This window comes from Chaetura pelagica, unplaced genomic scaffold (genome assembly GCF_000747805.2).
Source record: "Chaetura pelagica isolate M959 unplaced genomic scaffold, ChaPel_1.0 scaffold363, whole genome shotgun sequence".
NCBI classification, from domain to species: Eukaryota; Metazoa; Chordata; class Aves; order Apodiformes; family Apodidae; genus Chaetura; species Chaetura pelagica.
The window spans coordinates 299,422-313,323 of NW_009952720.1; the positions used below are offsets into that span (position 1 = coordinate 299,422).

The following is a 13,902-nucleotide window of genomic DNA, read 5'->3' on the forward strand; positions in this document are numbered from 1 at the left end:
TCAGTTGTTCAGGTAAGAGAGTTTAGCAGCCAGGGAAGCAGCTGCACGTTCGTCTTTGCTGCAGGGACTGGCCCTGCCCCAGGTCCATCACCGTCAGCCCAACCAGCCCCCAAAGCTGTCGACATCCACCCTCTCTGTGCGATTGATCCCCCGTGGAAAAGCATCCCAAGCCAGCACACCAAGGAGCTGTGCTGAGCAGCCATGGGGAGAGGAGACTGTCCTCTCCTCAGCAGGGATCTGAGGTGGGTGGCAAAGGCTGAGAGAGGCCAAGCTGCCATGGAAACAGAAGCATGGAAGAGCTGGGATCAACCGCGTCTGATTGCTCCATGTCCAGCCCTCTGCTGCAGCATCTGAGCACCACAGGGTCCTGAGCACTCTGGGTGGGGACAAAGAGGGGTCACCCAGTACCCTGGGTGCTGGGTCCTATTCCTGGAAAACCCTGGGAGCTCTTCCCTTGGTGAGGAAATGGTCTGTGATGCCAGGGTTGGGCACAGCAAGGAGGATGGAGAAAGGCTCAGGGAAGGAGGGGCAGACCAACTGCTGACCCACCACTGACACTGAGACACCTGGGACCACTGTCCCCAGGGGCAAAAGAAGCAACAAAGCCCCAGACATGGACAATAATCCTAATAATGACCCACAGCCCAGGCTGTGGTAGGACGTAACGAATGTTTGGAAAGTGCCTCAAATAGGAAAAAAAATGTGCTGTTATTACTGTTCAATATTTATTCTGCTTTCCATGAACCTAAAAATACCACAGAGTATTATTTTTTTTTCCCCCTGTACAGGTTTTTTGGAGTGTGTAATTGTAGAATATTTTCTGCCTCCAGCTATTTTGTTCAAATAACGCCCACAGACTTTACTGCTCAGGGATTTGTTCACAACGGTGTTAAAAAAAAGAAATACATTAAAAAATAAATCAAATACTACCACACAGCAGGGAGAGAGAGGGGGGGGGGAGGGGGCTGAGTCAGATGGTGGCTGTTCAGTGTGGAGAACACCTGGATGTGTAGGACAGAGCAGCCAAAAGCAGCCACATGACTCTTGGGGAAGGAGAGAGGGGGTGGAAGGGACTAAGCAGCAGGGCTGCCAAGCACTCGAGCTGGGGGGTCACCATGGTGCTGCTGCTCCCCCAAAATCTGCCTGTCCTGGGTGATGGCATCAGGTGCTGCAGCAGCTCACTCACTGGGGAGGCTCCAGATCCTGAGCACTCATTGCTGGAGATGCTTTGTCAAATCCTCAGCGTGGGGTTTAGTCACTGCAGAACCCAGCCCGCCCCGTGGCACGTGTGGAGCTGAGGGTTTGAGCTCACATGCTGCTCATTTAGCAGCTGGAGCCTGGAAAACTCACACCTTCTCACTCTCTACAGGCTTCCCATCATCTGGTAAGTCATTGCAGGTCCCTAAGAGTGAGATCCCAAGCAGACCAAACCTCTGCAAAGGGCTGAGGTGGATGGATGGTGGGCTGCAGGGATCACCACTGATCCATCCCTGCAGCAAGGGCAGAAGGGTTGATCCCCAGGTCCCTCAGGCATGAACTTGGTCTCAGGGAGCTGCTAGGGAGCTGGAGATGGGGGGTCATTTCTAAAACTGAAATGCCCATGAAACAAAGGGGTGAAAATTTGAAAGCAGCCACCACAAAGGATACCCAGCTGAGTCCCCAAGGCCGTTATCTCTGAGGGTACACAGTTGGGAAAGCAGCTGTGGAGCTGAACTGAACAAGCCTGTGGCAACTCCCCGAGGGCAGGTGGTCCTGCAGCTCCCAAACAAGTTGTTCCACCCACAGGACCTTCCAGGGCACCATGTCAGACTGAAGCAATAGCAGGCAGGCACAAGGCTGGCTGCTGTGCATGATGCTGGACGTGCTGGTCCAGCCTGTCCCTGCGAGAGGGACCCTGCATCCCAGCCCCTGTGCTCACCTGCATCCCAATGATTGCGTAGATGAAGAAAAGCATGGCAATCAAGAGGCAGACATAGGGGAGAGCCTGCAAGAGAAGTAGACAAGTCATCTCCTTTAGCACAAGTCCAGCTTCAGAGGAGAACAAGAAGCACAGGGAGCAGGTAAGCTGTGCCAGTCCTGTTGGAGAGAGTCCAGGGGAGGAGGCCACAAAGATGATCAGAGGGTTGGAGCATGTCTCCTATGGAGACAGACTGAAAGATTTGGGGGTTTTCAGCCTAGGGAAGAGAAGGCTCTGGGGAGACCTTAGAGCTCCTTCCAGTACTTGGAGGGGCTACAGGAAAGCTGGGGAAGGACCCTTTACAAGGACAGGGAGCGACAGGAGGGGGAAACAGTATTAAGCTGGAAGAGGGGAGATTTAGATTAGATATTGGAAGACATTCTTTCCTGTGAGGATGGTGAGACACTGGAAGAGATTGCCTAGAGGAGTTGTGGCTGCCCCATCCCTGGAAGTGTTGAAGGGCAGGTTGGATGGGACTTGGAGCAACCTGGTCTAGTGGGAGGTGCCCTGCTCATGGCACAGGGGTTGGAGCTAGATGATCTTTAAGTTCCCTTCCAACCCAAACTATTCTATGACTCATCTCTCCTAAGAGGCAACAAGTCAGCAAGACCTTGGGAGCAGAACAGCCTGCCTTTGGGACCAGCACCCCAGCACCATGGCCAGGCAGGTAGACCATAGCACCTGTGCCTCACCTTGAAGGACTGCACGAAGGTCCAGAGCAGGATGCGGATGGTGTAACCCTGGCGCAGGAGCTTGATGAGCCGAGCAGCCCGGAAAAGCTTCAGGAAGCTCATGTTGAAGCTGCTGGTGTTCACCAGCTGGGAGGAGATGAGAGGGTCATCAGAGGGAGGTGGGAGCCCCCAAACCCTGCAGTGGCTCGTCCCACTGCTCCCAGCCCCTGCTTCACCTTGGTGTCCGTCAGGATAATCTCTGTGATGCTGCCAATGACAGTGATGAAGTCAAAGATGTTCCAGGTGTCCCGGAAATAGTTCTGCAAAAGGCAGGAGAGAGGGAACATGGGTATGAGCAGGTCTGAAGGGTGCTAGGCCACAGACCAAGGCTGCTCATGGGCAACAGTGGCAGAGACCTTGCTGCCCATTTGTATGCAGCCAGGGTCTGGAGCATCATCCTATGTCTGAGACAGTGGCAGATCTGAGCGTGTCTGCAATGAGGAGCTTCTCCTGGGAGATGACTCACACATCCAACAGGCCCCCTTGGTGGATGGGAGTGGGAAAAGCAGCCACAGCAAGCCCTGGTCATCAGGCTGCAAGGACTCATCCTGCTGACCCTCACAATTCAAATCTTAAATGAGTAGCTGGAAACTTGAGGACTGGGAATTAGGCAGGAAGTTCTCACTGCTGGTCAGGTCTGGTCAACAGCCCAAGGACAGGAATGTACCAGCATCTCCTGGCTCCCAGGAACAAGGGACTGCAGCCACCAGCATGATCACATTTGGCTTTAGCAGAACAACTGCACAGCACACACATGGTCCAGCCACCAAATCCCACAGAAACAAGGCAAAAAGAAAAGCAACTGTGTGGCTTCCCCTCCCAACATCAGCAGTGGGAAGTTCATTGAGAAGCAAAGCAATGACTCCAACATAAAAGCACCTCTCAGACTGGGACCCAAAATAAACAGCAACCATCTCACATCATTAACACCTTCCCTCTGTGACCTGCGTGCTGCCAAAGTCCAAATTAAGTCCTCATCAAGAACAGGAGCAGCCACTCACCAAGAAGCCAAAAGCAATGATCTTGAGGACGCACTCCAAGGAGAACACCATGGTGAAGGCGATGTTCAGGTACTTCAGGGCCAGCTCATAGGTGTATGGAGCTGAGTAGTACTGATGGAAAGAGAGAGATATCACTAGCCAGGAGGGGGCCTGCAGGCCTCTAGGCTGATGACTGTCCCAGGAAAGACCTGCCATGGACCATGCTCCTTGCCCTGGGTGCCTTCAAGACCACCCCACTCCTTTCCCTCTCCACCCCTCTCCCTGGGCAGCTGCCACTACCTCTAAGAACGAAGCACAGAGCAAACCCAGATCTGTCTGCAGATCCAGATCATCTGGGTCACCTATTTTAGGGGACCATCTTGCCTCCAGTTTGGGGCATGTGGTGTTTCATGTGACATTGCCAGGGGAATACATACTCAGACTGTCTCAAAACATCTCCTGGAAACAACCCAGATACTCTCTGGTCCCATCCTGACCGATCCTCCTTCTCCCCACGACCCCAGACAGAACAGGCTCACACTGACCAGCTTACCTTCATCATCAGCACCACAGTGTTCAGTGCTATCATGGCCATGATGGTGTACTCGAAGGATGGGGAGACCACAAAGTGCCAGACACGGTACTGGAAGGTGTGTCTGTTCTGGGGCATGTACCGCGTGAGGGGCTTGGCACTGATGGCAAAGTCAATACAGGCTCTCTGCAAAACAACAACATGCTTCAGACTCTGGCCAATGGTAACATGAAGGACTGTGGTTGTCATACTTCTTGGCTGGACAGGCAAGGTGGCTGGGACTCATACTTCTTGGCTGGACAGGCAAGGTGGCTCATGAGTTCCTTATACCTTTTCAACATCTAGGGAGCTCCAAGCTCCCAAACTGAAGAAAAGCCATGAAAACATCCTCTCTCACCCTCCCCAAACCATACCTCGTTCTTCTCCAGACTGCACTCCTCCATCATTTTGTCTCCTTGCTCTTGGAACGTAATGATGATGAGAGCCACGAAGATGTTGACAAAGAAGAAAGGGAAGACCACAAAGTAGACAACATAAAAAATCGACATCTCCATGCGGTTGCTGCGGCTGGGCCCACGGTCCTCCTCAGTCACATCCACTGAATGCTGCAGCACCCTGTGGGGCAGACAGGTGGAGAAAAGCAACCAGAGACATGCCCATCAGGACAGCCACCATGCAGCACTTCTCACGGGACCCACAGCTCTGTCTGTCCATGCTTGTGACAATCATACTATAAAGCTTTGTCTTAATCTCCTTTACAAGGACGACTCTTCTAGGTGGCTACAACTTGTTTTATGGTGCTTTGCCTGCACCCCTGATGGGAAATGGATTTTTCTGTGTTCTACAGACAGAAAAAAAATTCCTCAAGCTCACACCATCATGGACAGAGGTCTTGTCCTCCTCTCTAAAATGGACTGAAAATATAGTTCAGGCCGCACAGAAGAAGGGATTATCCATCGTATCCATCCCTAAGGAAGAAGCTAACCCCAGCCATGGTCCCAGCCTCACAGAGGAGCTAGAAGTTCTTTTGTCCTTCATCATTTCTCATTCTTCCTCTCCCACTCCCTGCCCAGCAGTTCCTCTCACAGCCCTTCCTGGGTGCAGCCAGTTATTAAAGCCACGACCCCGGTGGGGATCTGATCACCTCCATCTGAGGGGATGGGCAGAGCAGAATACTCACTGGGGCCAGCCCTCTCCAGTGGACACTGTGAACAGGGTGAGCAAAGCCCAGATGATATTGTCGTAGTGAAACTCGTGGCGTTTCCATTCCCGGCACTTCACCTCCATCTTGTTCTTCTCGTGGTCCACGTAGTTCCCTCTGTAAAGTTGGGAGAGAAAGGTGACCTCGCTTTTTATGCTGCCAGACTGGGAGATGGTGGCTTTAAACCCTGGGGATGGTGTGGTTGTGTGGTGGGGGGGGAGGCACCTCTCCTCCCGCAAGGCTGGAGGGAGAAGTGGGGAGAGACTGGGTAATAAATTGGGAGGAAGAGTGAAGAGCAGAAGGGAGGAGAGAAGGAGGAAAGGACAGCAGCAAAATATGGGGCTCTGCATCCTGCACCCCGTGCAGTGCTGTCACAGCAAGGAGGACAGGGCTCAGCCCATGCCATCCACCCCAAGGAACTATGTCCAAGAGTGAGTCCTGCCCAAGGTTTTATCTGGGAACCACAGAAGGCATTACCCACCACCCTGCCTTTGCCAGAGGTGTCAGCAGCATTTGACCTACTGGACTGGGCACCTACATGCAGTCCTTCTGTGTGTCCTTAGAGCTGTCAGTGCAGTAGAAGAACTTCCCCTTGAAGAGCTGGACAGCAATGACAGCAAAAATGAACATGAAGAGCTTGTAGACGATGAGGATGTTGAAGACGTTCTTGAGGGAAGTCACAACACAGTCAAAGACGGCCTGGAGGAGAGGGCATAGCTCACCTTGGGGAACCCATGGTCTTGGGAAAAGGCAGGACCAACACCAGACTACCATGTAGAAAGACATTTCCCACTCCTGGTGGGAAAAGGAGGACAGAGCTGGGCCTTCTCCTGGGCAAAAACCTACTTTATGGATGAGTTTAACACCCAGAGTGGCCCCCAGCACACAGGCAGACACCAAGCAGCCCCTGAGACAGCAGCAGAGATGGGTGTTTATAACCTGAAAGTTCCTGCAACCAGGGCAGCAGACAGGGGATGGCCCCGTGATGCAATGAGCAGCACTCAAGACCAATTAGTAAACACCTCATTGTTTTGTGCCACCCCCAATAACAAGGCAGAGCAAATCCCTCCCAGACTGTGTTCTCAGCCCAAGTTCTCACAACACTCTGAGAGAGGGGAATATCCCTGTCCCAGCTCCATGCTGGAGACAGAGGTGTCCAGAAATGAACTGACATAGGCTGAATTCATCCAGTGATCAGGAAAAGCTGGGGTCAAACCCTCTATCACTGGGGTCTCATCCTTCAGCTAAATAAACTCTTCTAAGAAAAAAACCAAACACAACAAACTAGCAAGAGACCTTCCTTGGTCTCTTTTTCCTCTGGGGATCTATTTCCCATCAGCACAGGTAGGGAAATCCACAACCCCACCTGTGCTGCACAAACAATCCCACTATTGAGCTGGGAAATCCACTTCCAGTGCTGCACCATGACAGCAGAGCACACCAAACTGGGAGATGTTTGCAAGCTGCTCTGGTGGGGAAGGTGGTGAATTTTGGAAAGAGGATCCTCCCAAAGCTGGGGCAGACTCATTTTTCAGGAGAGCATCTGGGCTTTGCTGCTTCATGTCCACCCCAGCCCCAATTTCCCTGGCCCCTAAGAGATCCAGGCTTGTTTTTACCAACTCATTGCACCTCCAGGTGTGAAGCAGCCTGGAGGACATTCTGCTTGAGAACAGGGCTCCAAAACACAGCAAGGCTTTGAAAGCTACTCGATCGTTGCTCCTGAGCAAATCAACACGTGTGGTTCCTGCACTAACTGGTCCGTGCTGGAGACAACAGGCATCAGGCAGGAGATGGGGATCATTACCTTCAGCTTGGGCAGTCGCTTGATGGTTTTCAGGGGCCTCAAGACCCGCAGCACACGGAGAGACTTGATGGTCTTGATATCCCGGCCCTTGTTGCTCCTGTCAGGTTGGAGGAAAGAACAGAAACCAAGACATGAAACAGAGAGATAATAACCTTGCAGATCTGGGGCTGGATGGTCAGAGTGTCCTGAACACCTGACAACCTCCCCCACTCCCCCCCCAGCCTGCCTGAGGACAGGAATAGGTGGGTGATGTGCATTATGGGGTCCAGCCATCACAAACATATGACCACTGAGTGCTCAACCCACCTAAACCAGTCTCCTCCAACACCCACACTGGCTGCCATGAAAAATAAGCAAGCATCTGCTCTGTGCTTGGTTTGTTCACACAAATGCTGTTTCTTAACAGTTTTTTGCCTTGTTCCATCAGTGCTACCCAACCCGGTCATCCTGGTCCTCTGTCTCACATGGGTGTGATGTCTCAGTCCTCTCCAGATCAGGGCTGCACTTGCCTCCAACCCAAACCAGCTGAGGGAGGCAGACCTTGCTAGTAGAACTACTCAGAAAAGCCCCCTGGTGACCCTTCTTTCTTCAATATGATGATTAATCCCAACCACAATACCAGGTGTTGGGTGTTTTTTTTTTACTCAGAAAAGCCCCCTGGTGACCCTTCTTTTTTCAAATGATGATTAATCCCAACCACAATACCAGGTGTTGGGTGTTTTTTTTTTACCGTGGGCTTTTTAACTAAAGCCCATGGGCTGGATTCCAGGCTGGAGCAGAGAGTTCCTGGTGAAGGTCAGCCCAGTTTGGATCCACCAGGCACCCTCAGAAAAACGTCAAGGAAATGACTTACAGCAACAGATGCTCCAAATTACACAGCTCCTCTGCGAGGGTTAATGCAACAGGGAGCACAATAATGGGCTTAATCATTCAGGGATGTAAACAAAACCACTAATTAATAGCCCTCCCTAGGAGCACAGCCCCACAGATGCATGAGAATGAACTGTATGAACAGCCCTGGGACTCACTTTGCACCTCCCATCTCCTGCTTTGCTCAATGTCAGGGCCTGGGTAAGTGTCTGAGGCATCTGATGGGGGCCTGGGGTGAGGATCTGAGGGCAGCACACTGCTGGTGCAAGCTGCCACCAAGGGCAGCTGAGGAGGGAACCTCTTCAAGAGCTCAGGAAACATCCTGTGGATTTGCTTAGGAACCATATGGGACACAGAGCTGGACAACTCCTGGAGGAAAGCCTGGCTTTGCTGTGTCTTGAGCCAAGGTTGAGCTCTTCCCAGCCCCCTAAGCTTGGCGTGACTGATGTCCCATGTCCTCAGAGGACATCAGGTGCTGAAGTCCCTGCAGCACTTCAGTACTTCTCCCCCGACCCCCTCGGGATGACCCGAACGCCATAGTTACCCCAAAGCATTCCTGTCAGTGCTCCAGAACAGCAGCCACCAAAGAGCATCCAGGGAAAAAAAAAAAAAAGGAAAGAAAGGAAGAATGTAAGAAATGCATCAGGGAAGCCACATGGAGATGAAGGCAGCCCCTTGTGCAGCCAGGACCCTGTGGCAGCCCTCCATCACCCCACGCCTGTGTTGGAAGGCATGATGAGTAGACCATGTTGTCCTCCAGGATGGGGCTTTTCTCCAGGGAAAGACTCACCCAGCAAGCCAGGAGCCCCTGCCTTCCCCACTGGAGCTTTTGGGAGGTGGGTACATAGTAAAACTTCTGCTGCAAAAGGAACCCGTGGAGAGTAGGATGGTGGGTGACAGAGGGTGGGCACTTGGTCCTCCTTGGCCAGGAATCAGGGAGGGACCTTGAGGCTCAGTCCCAACCAGCCAAAGGCAGGTGCCTCCAAGGGAACCTACCTGCAAAGCCACAGTTCCCATCCAGACAGGTTAACTTCAGTAAATCACCTCCAGCAAGAAGAAATCCACAGATGAAGAGCCTGAGCTGCAGCAGGATCTCCTGCTACCCAGCAGGACACCCACTCAGACAAACCCAGGTGGTCTCCAAGGGCTCTAGTTGTACCCAACCCCCTGCCCCTGATTCAGCTCAGTCCCTGCCACCTGCCCACAGCTGGGCAAGCCCACAAAGTACAACATTTCTTAACAACCATAGAAAGAACCCCAGCCCCTGGGTGGAAGGTGTGTTGCAGAGGTGATAGCTGAACTCTGCAGCACTTCTGAGGTCAGGCACCAGACCCCTGTCCTGACAAGCCTCACACCAGGATATTTAGCAGTGCACGAGGGTCCCTTGTGCTTCCAGACACCAGTGCCAACAAGCACAAGCAGATGCTGCTTGGCAGCTCTGCTGGATTCCTCCGGGTGGAGAAGCTTCTGCTCTTGTCCACCAGGTGAGACAATGAGGGCTACACACTGACTATTCAAACCTTTCCTCCAACCTTTCCACTGCTCAAGCCTTCCTGCAGGCATCCCCACCTCTTGGCAGCTCTGCAAAGCTCCTGATCCTCTGCACACCCTCCTTGGAGGGTGGCTCAGGAGGCAAAAGTGAGCAGGGTCTTTAGTTATGGTTCTGGCTATTTCAGCTAATTTGATTTGGACTCTTTGGAGATTTCAGGTTTTATATTGGGCTTTTTATTTAGGCTGTGCTTGGATTGATGGATTAGCTTTCCATGAGAGGAGCTACAGATGAGGCAAGAAGATGTCTTGCTGGGGATGCATGGGCTCTGAGAGGTCAGTGGACAAGCTGTGATGTCACACAGGGACATGGCTTTATAGGTGGACACTTGCTTATCCTGACAGCTGGCAAATGATGGTAGCACCACTGGACTGGCTCAGAGGCCTCCTGCAGCACCCACAGCTACCCAGGGCTGCCACAGGAAAATCAAACTGCAGAGAGGAGGCAAAAAAAGGGCAGAAAATCCAAATGACACAGCACATCTCAGCACTTCAACTGGAAAGGTGCAGGACCTGGTCGCCAGTTGCTTTCAAGCCACATAAACACACCAGCTACTTCATGGGCATCACTTTGCCCACTTCAGCACTGTGGAGGAGGAGAGGAAGGACATGGCCTTCCCCCTGGCCCCACATCAAAGGGAGAAGGATAGGAGAGGGATTTAAACACCATGGCCAGAGTTTTCCCCTTGAGGCTAGGATGGAGGGAGAGCAGTGGTGGGTTGGGACACGTAGAGCTGGCAAACATCCTGCAGCTCAGTGGGAGCTGAGGGTGGCTGTGCACAGCTCCCAGCTGCCAAGAGGGGAGGCAGGTGTTCTTATAAATGCTTTATAACATCTAAACCCATCAGAAACGGCTGCAGCTCCTTTGTCCCCCTCATCCCTGAAGCCATGAGATGATCTCTTCCAGTGGGAGCCATCAATGGACATGGGGGAGAGGGACAATCCTGCAGGTTTACGTGATAAAGAGCCCTCAGCTATGGCACAGGCAGCACAGTATCTACCCAGGTACAGCTCCAAGAGTGGGCAGGAGATGCAGATGGTTCCTGCAAATGTATGTGGAGATGCAGAGACCTTCTCCATGGGAGGGGGTTCAGTGCCACAGCTGATGGGGGTGCTTGGCCTCAAGAATTCAGCTGCCATGTGCCCCAAGGGACTTGTCCTGCCCTCAGGAGGCTGGATGGAGGCAGGCAGGTGGCCAGTGGGGCTGGAAGGGGCACAGCAGCTTCCTCACACCCTCAGTGCTGACATATGGGGACCCTACCAGCTCCAGGGGCCACCCCAGGAACTGTGACACCTTTGTGGTGTAGGGGAAAGGGGACAGTAAGGATAGTAAGCACTGATTGTGGTACAGTTAGTGGCAGTGAGGACACCCGTCCACCCAGGAGCAGGTTGAGCCATCAACCCACCCTCCTTCAGCAACCAAAAAAGGCTTGATGAAAGATGCTTTGGAAGGCAAAGGCTCTCTGGTCCTCCTCAAACCACCCAGCTCATCTTCAGGCTGCTGATGCCCTTGAGCCTCACCACCAGACATGCTTGGGGGGGCTGTCTTGGCAGAGGGGGGGATCAGCCAGAGCCAGAAGATGATTGATCCATCCTTGTGGTGGCCTACATGGCCCTCAAAGCAGTGTTCCCCAGTCAGGGGACCTTGCCTTGTGCCCCTGCCCCATACAGCCCTACCCAGGGACTGGTTGATCCCTGTGTTAAGCAAGCTGAATTCTTCCATGGAATTCCAGAGGAGAGAGCAGTGACTGAAGGCACTGGGAGAGGACAGGGGTTAGGAGGGTGAGGAAGGAAACAGCAACGAGCCAGGGATGGTGCAAGTGGCTGAGAGCAAGAGGAAGGAGCTGCTGCCCAGCCAAGGGTGGCAAGGGAGGGATAGATGACAGGCTGGGATCCTCCAGTGACCTCAGGGCTCTGACCCAGCCACCCCAGGAGCCTCACACAGCACCTGAGCAATAGGCAAGGACACAGCTCCAGCTCCAGCCTGCACCACTGTCAGGCCCTCCCCTCCCACCAGCACTAAAGCCACCAGTGTCAAACACACAACGAGAGAACAACAGTGTGACAAACCCACAGCATCTCCTCTCTTCTCCCTGCTCGGCCACCAACAGGGCACCCTTGGCCCTCTCTCTGGTGCCAGAGCATCCCTCCCCATGCTCACCCCACACCACCTGTCCCAGCACACCGGAGGGGAGAGCAGCACTAAAGTCATCCCTGGGTGCTTCTCCCCTGCACAGCCTGGGCACCACAGACATGAAGCCACCCTGCAAAGGAGGACCCACCTGCAGGTGCCACAAACTCGGTACCAGAGAGAACTGCAAGGCACTGCTGAGCAGGAACACAGTGCAGAGCAAACAGGCAGCACCCTGCCCTGGGTGTGATGCTGCAGAAGGCGCAGGCACAAACCCCACTGGCCACATCCCCACCCCTGCAGGGCTCCAGGGCAGTGCTCCCCCTTGGAGAAGAGGAAAAGCCACCAGCTGGGGGTACCATTTCCAGCACAAATGTGTCCCAGGGGCAGCACCACCTGGCAGGCTGTGGCTTTTGCTGTCTCTGTGAGCCCCAGGATGTGTAGCAGGTGTATAACTCCAGCTCTGCCACCCTTAGATGTCTCTTTCCTTCTCTAACAGCCCCTTCTGCTCTCTTTCAAGTCCACTTGCACCACCAACCTCTTCCTAAGCATCTCCAGCTTGCCTCATGCCTGCTTGCTCACCAGCATTTGACAAAGGAGGACAAATCCACCTCCAGAGCAGATGTGCACCACTGCCAGGAGCCATCCCAAAAGTGGAGCAAACAGGTACAGAGAAATCCAAGAGATCAGGGTCTAGCAGCCCTCACACACACTTGCACCTTCCTCCCACCCTGGCCAAGAGAAGGCAAAGGGCTGACAAGGACAGTGGTCACTTACGCCAAGGCAAAAGCCACTAGTGCTCCCACCACCACGATGAAATCCAGGATGTTCCAGAGGTCTCGGAAGTAGGAGCCATCCTGCAGGATCAAGCCCTGATCAATCATCTGCAGGGATGGAACAGCAAGGGGGGGAAAAAAAAAACAAACAAAACAAAACAGGCAGGGGATGAGCAGCTCGGCCACCAAGTGGAAGTGGCTGCAGGGGACACTGCTGGGGAGCAGTGGGTCTGTCCCTGCACCCCAGGTGTGTATGGGGGAACATCAAATTTTGGGAGCCTGGAGACTGATAAAAGCAGTGCTGAGCACTCTCCACTTCCACCTCTAGGAACCAGGCTTCAAGGTCTCCTCCACCAGCCAAATTTAGGACCAGAAACAAAGAACTGAGCCATTTCCCACCCACTGCAAGGCTGCTGGGGCACAAACAGCCCCGGTGCCTCCAGCCTGCCAGGGCTCTTACCTTGATAACCATCTCGAAGGTGAAGACGCCGGTGAAGACGTAATCAAAATATCTCAGGACCTGCAGAGAGAGGACACGGGTGCCCTGCAGCTGCTGCCAAGCAGAGGGGCTCACCAGCACCCACCCAGACCCTGCCAGCACCCCACACCAGGGCTCACCTGGAGCAGACAGGGGGGTCAGTTTGCTCCCCCTCCCAAACCCAGACAGTTCCCAAAGAGCTCCGAGCAGCCACAAACCCACCCTGCACAGGCAGGACAGGTATCTTTCCATGCATGGTACCAGCAGTTCCGAAGCCACGCTGCAAAGCTGGGATCGTGCATCCCCACACCAGCCCCTGCCCGCATCAGCATCTCCCCAGCTTCAGCTGATTTACTGTCCACAAAGTGCCCTGCTCTGCTCCCCCAGGCTCCAAACCCCGCGGGTGGGAGGAGGAGAAGCATTTCCAAGGTTTACAAAGGAAGGGGATGGGTGGGAAAGGTCAGGTTCTGCCACCGGCTGCCCTGACCCGTGTGTGTGTCCCCCCCACCAAGAAGGAAAGCTGCCATCCTACAGGACGTCTGGCTGGGGGCTGGGGACAGGGGAGGAACAGGGGAGGTTTGCAAATCACTTTGTTGCGGTCCGAGTTGGTGAGGACGGGATCCTCGGCCGCGAGGGCGATGCTGCTGGCAGCCCACCGAGAAGGAAAGCTGCCATCCTACAGGACGTCTGGCTGGGGGCTGGGGACAGGGGAGGAACAGGGGAGGTTTGCAAATCACTTTGTTGCGGTCCGAGTTGGTGAGGACGGGATCCTCGGCCGCGAGGGCGATGCTGCTGGCGGCGATCACCAGGAGGATGCACATCTCGAAGTAGCGCAGGTTCACGATGTAGTGGCAAGCCCTCCTCACCCTGCGGGGAGACAGGCCCCCCCAAACC

General features: G+C 53.9%; 1 protein-coding gene across 1 annotated transcript in view; it reads right to left on the reverse strand.

The window, feature by feature from the left end:
- The window catches only part of CACNA1E (calcium channel, voltage-dependent, R type, alpha 1E subunit), a 157,842-nt gene that overhangs the window by 47,750 nt on the left and 96,190 nt on the right, over window positions 1-13,902 (reverse strand). Inside the window, exons 24-36 of the mRNA XM_009994666.1 lie at window positions 13,746-13,875; window positions 12,991-13,050; window positions 12,532-12,638; window positions 8,620-8,631; window positions 7,206-7,302; window positions 5,940-6,100; window positions 5,381-5,518; window positions 4,614-4,815; window positions 4,222-4,386; window positions 3,690-3,800; window positions 2,865-2,948; window positions 2,650-2,775; window positions 1,919-1,984 (exon numbers count right to left, since the gene is read on the reverse strand). Coding sequence (XP_009992968.1) covers window positions 1,919-1,984; window positions 2,650-2,775; window positions 2,865-2,948; window positions 3,690-3,800; window positions 4,222-4,386; window positions 4,614-4,815; window positions 5,381-5,518; window positions 5,940-6,100; window positions 7,206-7,302; window positions 8,620-8,631; window positions 12,532-12,638; window positions 12,991-13,050; window positions 13,746-13,875 — 1,459 coding nt within the window. The remainder of the gene's footprint in view (window positions 1-1,918; window positions 1,985-2,649; window positions 2,776-2,864; window positions 2,949-3,689; window positions 3,801-4,221; window positions 4,387-4,613; window positions 4,816-5,380; window positions 5,519-5,939; window positions 6,101-7,205; window positions 7,303-8,619; window positions 8,632-12,531; window positions 12,639-12,990; window positions 13,051-13,745; window positions 13,876-13,902) is intronic.